This window comes from Pteropus vampyrus, unplaced genomic scaffold (genome assembly GCF_000151845.1).
Source record: "Pteropus vampyrus isolate Shadow unplaced genomic scaffold, Pvam_2.0 Scaffold426, whole genome shotgun sequence".
Lineage (NCBI taxonomy): Eukaryota > Metazoa > Chordata > Mammalia > Chiroptera > Pteropodidae > Pteropus > Pteropus vampyrus.
The window spans coordinates 408707-415756 of record NW_011889207.1 but is presented as its reverse complement, the minus strand read 5'-3'; the positions used below and the strand labels follow the sequence as shown (position 1 = coordinate 415756).

Here is a 7050-nt window from a genome sequence, read left to right as displayed (position 1 = left end):
AATCAAAAATAACATCTTTAAAATAGAAAGAAGTATTGATTACCTTCAAAGGGCAACTGTTAGATTGGTAACTTCCCCCCATCCCCACAGTAAAAGTGGAAGCACCACTCTTTGTGCCGGGAGAAAAAAAAAAAACCCTCTCAATCTAGAAACCCATACCCAGAAAAAATATCCTTCAAACACAAAGATGAAATAAAGACATATTCAGACAAATCAAAATCAAGAAAGTTAGCTACCGGCAAATGGGCACAAATTCTCAAGAAGAAGAATAGTATTTCAAATGAATGGTTGGCAATTCCGGGAAGGCATAAAAAGCATTAAAAAATGGTAATTCTAAATCACCACTAATTTAATTAATACACATTAATGTCTTCTGGGATTGAAAATATACATAGAATCTAAATGCTGTGCACATATAATATACGCCTACACCCAAGAGAAAGAAATGCATCTGAATCTTGTACAAAAGTGTTTATAGCAGCTTCGTTGATAACGGCCCTCAAACTGGAACCAACCCAAATGTATTAGGTGTGACTCAGCCAGCTGGAGGTCTTGAATTCATCAAAATTCCTCATATGAACCAACTTTCCGAAGTGATAAAAATGTTCTTTATCTCAACCCGGGTGGTCGTTACATAGACGGACTTCAGTACTTAAAATTAATCGAGCTGTAGGCTTAAGATCTGTGCATTTTGTCATAGTAAATGAAACACCAATGAAGTACTTAAAAGAATCACCCAACAGCGATAGCATATAATACTGAAGGGAGTGATGGTGGTAAATAGAATTAAATTACTCATGCATTTTTCAAGAAGAGAGTAAAAGTATTGGGTAATATTAGGCTTCGCTAAGTCAAAGATGCAAGTTGTAATTTTTAGGGTAACTACTAAAAGAGTATAAAAAGGGCGTAATTTTCCATTAGCAGAGGCGGGGAGGGAATAATAAACAGGAATCAGTGCGAAAGAAGGCGCGCAGGGGAGAAAGAGCGCGACGGGGCAGGCGACGCACGTGGCGACGTGGTGACCGGCGAGCGAACAGAGGGGACTCGGCGTCCGCGCGGGGGTCCTCGCGGAGGGCGGGGTCAGGTAGTGGAGGAAGAGCGGAGATGGGGTATCGGGGCCGCGGACGCGTCGGGTCCTTCCCCCCTCGCTCTTTTTCTGAGACCTCAGTTTCCCTTCGAGTGCCTCACCGGCGGCGTTTTGTCCCGTCTGATTGAGTCGCCAGACTGCTTCGTTTTCCTAAATCCCCTTCTTCTGTGTCCTGTTTGTTCACTGTTGCCTGAAGTGCCCTCGTGTTCTCCCATTTCATTGGCTAATGGGAAAAACAGCCTCCTAAAGCTGTTTTTTTGAGAGAGGAGAAGGCAAAAGGATGCTGTTTATATTTCTTGAAAAAATTGAAATTAAAAATACTATCTTAGGTGAAGAAGGAAAAACACCCGATAGCAGAGGATGGTTTCGATCCATCGACCTCTGGGTTATGGGCCCAGCACGCTTCCGCTGCGCCACTCTGCTATCTGAGAGCGCGAGGTCTCTTTGCTCCTATAGAAAGTGATCTACGTAGTCGCTGTCCTCACGTCTTTACACAGCGCCACCTAGTGTCTGATAAGGAAATCGCCATTAGTGTGGCCTCTGTTCCTATTGGCTAGTTTCTGACACAGCAGGCTTTTGTTATTGGTTCCCAAGCCGGCTTGTCAGAGTAAACCAATGGGCATGAGCAGAGGCGTCGCGCGGGCGCCAATCGCGCCGCGGTTTGTTGGGACACGCCGGCAAGCCGCCTCTCCAGTTATCGGCTCCTCCGAGGAAGGGGGCGGTTGGAGTGGTCTCCATTGTTCGCGGCTTAGGGCGCCATGAGGTGAGGGCGCTGGGTTCTTCTGGGAAGGTTGTGGGCATTTGACCGGAAACCTTGGGGAGGTGGGCCGCAAGGAGTCGGAGGACCTGAAAGGACCACGTGCGGGGCGCTGCCCTAGCACCCGAGCGCCCCAGGTCTGGGCGAGTGGGAGGTCGGAGGCCGCAGAGGCGGGGAACCCAGGGCCTCGGGTGGCGGTGGGGCCCAGGGCCGGCAGGCGGGCTCCACACCCTGGCCTCTGAGGGGTTTAGGTGAGGGGGGACGTCCCAGGAGGAGCCCCCCCTGTGTCCCCCATCTACACTGAGAAGGCTGGGACGTGCCTCATTCATCCTCAGGGCCAAGTGCTTGACAGGTTGTGCCGTTAAATGTTGTAGTACTTTAGTGAGTAAATGAGCGTTCACTTTAGTCTCCGAAGTACCCAGGATTATGGGGGATTTCTTGTAGGAGCTCAGTGTTTGAGCCCCGTCATTATTTTGTGGGGGTTGTTATCTAGAGGGAAGAGGTCACGGGCGTGAGGCTGCATTTGGAACAGGGAGAAGTTTAAGGGGGAAAGGGGATTCTTGGCTTCCAGAGGAAAGCCCAGAGCAACAGAGACGGGCCAACTTGAAATGATGGCGGAGAGATTCCTTTAACGAGGGCAAAACAAGTTACAGTCTGTTTTTGCGTTTTTAGGGGTGACCGAGGCCGAGGTCGCGGAGGGCGCTTTGGTTCCAGAGGAGGCCCAGGAGGAGGGTGAGTGCCAGGTTTAAGCATCTCTGCCCTGATTAGTTTCTGTTTCCCTCATCCAAGCAGGAGCTTGGCGTGGACTCATGTTGTTACCTGCTTCTGTGAGGTCCAGCTGTGGTTTAGAAACAGCAGGAGAGCTAAATGAGTTTGGCCCCTCATGCTAAGTCACTCGATTTCTGTGGTTAATTTGGATTGTTTTCCTGATTTTAGGTTCAGGCCCTTTGTGCCGCACATCCCGTTTGATTTCTATTTGGTGAGTATCGTGGTCTCTGTTCAGTTGACAGAGAACTGGCGTCTGGCGGCTTTCCACTTATAGTTTCATGGAGCCCGACACCTCCCTGTGGATGAAGTCAGATGGTGGGAAAAGGGATTCGTGAATGGAGTTGGGATTTTGAGTTAGCTGTGTGTTGCTTTACGTACAAAAACACTGTGAGGTGATTCCTTGGCTACTGTTGGCAGTCACGTGGTTGTAATCTTTTTCTGAATAGTTAAAGTTATCTCAGGTTTGTCTGTTAATATGTAGATAGCGAGAGCTTAAATTATGGCTATTCTTTCCAACTTGTATCCTTGTTGGAACGTCTTAAGGAAGAAAAACAAGTGTAGAACTTTTAAAAAATTTTTTTTCTATTGTAGCAACAAAAAGAACCTCCTGTGTATTATTTTCGACAGAGTATATAATTGTTTATTCCTTCCTTAGTGCGAGATGGCCTTCCCCCGGGTCAAGCCAGCGCCTGATGAAACTTCCTTCAGTGAGGCCTTGCTGAAGAGGAATCAGGACCTTGCTCCTAATTCTGCTGAACAAGTATGTTCTTTTGGCTTCCTTCCTGTGAGTCCTCTAGGAAAGCTAGGGTAGTGCGAAACTATGGGCGGGATCAGTCATCAGAGCCTAAACTCCATGGAGGGTTCACAGCGGTCCCCCCGTATGCGGGGGGTACGTTCCGAGACCTCCGTGTCTGAAACCGTGGACGGTACTGAACTCTGTACGTACTGTCTTTTTTCCTATACATACGTACCTATGATAAAGTTTAACTTATAAATTAGGCACAGTAAAGGGTTAACAGCTAATAATAGGACAATTATAACAACACAAGAGTTATGTGAACGTCGTATCGTATCGAACTTCTGTGACGATGGCAGGCGATGCCCCTGGGGTGAGCTGAGGGGAGGTGAGTGGCGCAGGCGTGCGGCGCAGCCCAGGCTCCTCCTGTAAGGGGTGTTCACTGTGATTCCTGGGATCTGATCACCAAGGCGGGTGCTGGCCGGAGGCATATGTCGCCTGCGTGTGCTGGACAGAGGGGTGCTGCACGTCCGGAGCGGGACTGCGCAGTTTAAAACTTGTTTATTTGTGGGATGTTCCACTTAATGTTCTCGACAATGGTTGACTGCAGGCAACAAACCACGGAGAGCGGAACTGCGGATAAGCGGGGAGACCGTAGTTCTCATTTCTCACTGGATGGGGGGATGGCGCCGGACGAGTGCATCAGAAAGTTGTTCTGTTCTGGCACGTTCAAGGCCAGAGGGTCGGGGTTTTCAAAGCACCGTGGCAGCCTTGACTCTGCTCGTGGAAGCGCTGAGCGGGAGACACTCACTCTGAGCAGCTTTTCACCTTAGGTTATTTTTGTTTCCTGCTGTTTTTCAGGCCTCTATCCTTTCTCTGGTGACAAAAATAAACAACGTGATTGACAATTTGATTGTGGCTCCAGGGACATTTGAAGTGGTGAGTTTTTGATGATATAGCCCTAGGAAAGTGCAGCTGTGGCAGCGTGGAAATGTTATCGGCTCCCGTCTCAATTCTTTCCTTACCTGTCATGCGAAGCCAGACCGGAAATGGGGAAGTACAGTGGAATCTTTTCGTGGTAGGGATCTTGGGGACACGACTTGTGTCGTTGTTATCAGCTAACTGTGATGTATCAGGCTTTTCGTGTGGTTTTGGGGATATGATTTGACTTCTGCAACTTCCAGATCTGGGTAATGAGGAGCTGGGCAATCTTTTCACCTTTTTCCCCCCTGAAATCCCTTTTCCAACAGCAAATTGAAGAAGTTCGACAGGTGGGATCTTATAAAAAGGGAACGATGACCACGGGGCACAACGTGGCCGACCTGGTGGTAATCCTAAAGATTCTGCCAACGTGTGAGTGGACCTCTTTCTGGCCATGAGGACAGAACATAGCAGTTGGGTTTGAGACATAGGGACCTTTAAAGCTCCAATTTCTTTGGAAAAAGGCTATTTGGAAGACACACGGGAAATTTATTTTTTGATGTGTGAGGGTGATAAGGGACACATTCTGGATTGTGTGTCTGAGAGAATGTATGGCCGGTTACTATAAGACGATGTTTCTCCACTGGGGCTGATGTTGCCCCCATCCCTCAGGGGTCACTGGCAGTGGCTACAGATGTTTGAGCTACTGGTGTCAAGGGGGTGGTGGCCAGGGAGGCTGCAAGCATCCTACAGGGCACAGGGTCGGCCCTGCCCCTCAGCCCCCAAACAGCTATTCAGCCCAAAGTGGCAGCAGTGCCCCCCTAGGGAAGGGGTGTGGGTGGAGGAGGTGTCCTGTGCCCTGAGCCGTCCAAGTGCTCTGTCCAGGCATTAGTTTCCCCATGTAAAAGTGTTTTTTCTGTTGTTTGCCCTTGCTTCGGCCTTGAACGTGGGCAGAAATCAGTGCAGAACAGCCTGGAATGTACAGGATGTGTGCATAGTAATGATAGCGTTTGTTATCTCCTCTCTCGACCTAGTGGAAGCTGTCGCTGCCCTAGGGAACAAAGTCGTGGAGAGCCTCAGAGCGCAGGACCCTTCTGAAGGTCTGAGTTTGTTCCCGAATGTGTATCTCGTGCTCATGGGAGCCAGCTCCGTGCTCGCAAGTACACGCCTAACAAAGTCGGGGCAGGCGGAAGGAGGAGCGGGTGCGGAGTTCTGCATCCGGGAAGTTTTGGCTGGAGTCTTCCCTGTTCAAAATCCTGTTATCTCCCTTCCTTTTAAAACTCTGGATTCCAGATCCTCATTCTGGACTCCTGCATTTAAAGCCCACCTGTGCCCCACCCTGGATGTCATGGCGTCACGATGGAAATGTGAGTCGGTGCTTTTGGTTTCTCTTTCAGTTCTGACCATGCTGACCAACGAAACTGGCTTCGAGATCAGCTCGTCTGACGCGACGGTGAAGATCCTCATCACGACAGTGCCGCCCAACCTCCGGAAACTGGACCCAGAACTCCACTGTTGGTCCCTGTCCTCCGTTGCTGGGAAACTTGGGGGAAATTCACACATGCTGTAAAGTCGCTGTCGACTTAACTCGTGGCTATGTATGCCACATGAAAACCTGCTGGGACCCGCGTTCAGCCCCAAACTTTGCTCGCTCCTTCTGTAATTTGGAGACAGGTTTACCAGCTTGCTGGTGAAACCGTCAGACAGGATGGCCAGGAAAGCACTTTGAGGACTTGAGAGATGAGGACAGGGAGTGTTCATGCAGGGGGTTGGCTTTTGGAGAAAAGCACGGACAAGCGATTCGCTGATCCGAGGAATGGGGGAGGCTCCAAGAGTCACACTGTCCCGCCCGCCTTCTGAGCACTGAATGGCGGCGGTGGGTTGCGGTGCTGGCTCACTCGGAGTGCTTCACCCTGGCCTGTCGTGCTTGTCTTCCAGTGGACATCAAGGTGTTGCAGAGTGCCCTAGCAGCCATCCGGCACGCCCGCTGGTTTGAGGAAAATGCCTCTCAGTCCACGTGAGTCCCTCCCTCTCTAAGATAAGCAATCTTGCTAACTTCAGTGAATAGCGGGGTGCCCATACTTCTCCCATGGAAATTTTTGACTCAGCCTTCTGTCTGGATTTTGATTTTTACATTAAGTAACCGAACTTAAATAGAGAGAAAGAACTCATAGTTCTTGAAATAGCTCCAGCTCTGTAGCTCAGGTGGGGGACTACGTGATTGCATTGCTTTTAATCCTTGGGTCCCTCTTCAGAGTTAAAGTTCTCATCAGACTGCTGAAGGACCTGAGGATTCGTTTTCCTGGCTTTGAGCCCCTCACACCCTGGATCCTCGACCTCCTCGTGAGTAGAGGGCGGTCGGGGTTCTCAGTTACCCCTATTTAGCAGCGGTTACTGTACCTACTAGAATCTGAAGTTTTGTGAAGCTTCAAAGAAATCTCACTGACGGACAAGAAATCCAGTAACGTTTATCCACTGGGCGCTTGGTTATCACTGCCCTTTTATCATTTCATTACGGCTGTCACGTCACTGATGTGCTCATGGAGAGAACATACTGGACCCGCAGTCACTTCAGAGTCGCTTCTGAACGTGGAAATGTTGGCTAGACCTTAACGGACCAGTTTTCCTCGCAACAGTTTAAGGTTTTTGTTTGAAGATCTAGTGCCACATGTGTTCTTTTCCAGGGGCACTATGCCGTGATGAACAACCCCACCAGACAGCCTTTGGCCCTAAACGTGGCATACAGGTATCGCGTGCTCCTCTGGGTTTGGGGCTGGATGT

The 7050-nt window shown here is 49.6% G+C and overlaps 1 protein-coding gene and 1 non-coding gene across 2 annotated transcripts in view; one reads left to right on the top strand and one right to left on the bottom strand.

The window, feature by feature from the left end:
* Positions 1-1438: 1438 nt before the first annotated feature.
* TRNAM-CAU lies at positions 1439-1510 on the bottom strand. The gene has a single exon. It is a non-coding gene; the product is annotated as a tRNA-Met (tRNA).
* Positions 1511-1737: 227 nt separating this feature from the next.
* The window catches only part of ILF2 (interleukin enhancer binding factor 2), a 7586-nt gene continuing 2273 nt past the window's right edge, over positions 1738-7050 (top strand). Inside the window, exons 1-11 of the mRNA XM_011381079.2 lie at positions 1738-1850; positions 2517-2576; positions 2781-2823; positions 3268-3372; positions 4210-4287; positions 4599-4701; positions 5304-5369; positions 5667-5783; positions 6208-6286; positions 6525-6612; positions 6954-7048. Coding sequence (XP_011379381.1) covers positions 1846-1850; positions 2517-2576; positions 2781-2823; positions 3268-3372; positions 4210-4287; positions 4599-4701; positions 5304-5369; positions 5667-5783; positions 6208-6286; positions 6525-6612; positions 6954-7048 — 839 coding nt within the window. The 5' untranslated portion in view covers positions 1738-1845. The remainder of the gene's footprint in view (positions 1851-2516; positions 2577-2780; positions 2824-3267; positions 3373-4209; positions 4288-4598; positions 4702-5303; positions 5370-5666; positions 5784-6207; positions 6287-6524; positions 6613-6953; positions 7049-7050) is intronic.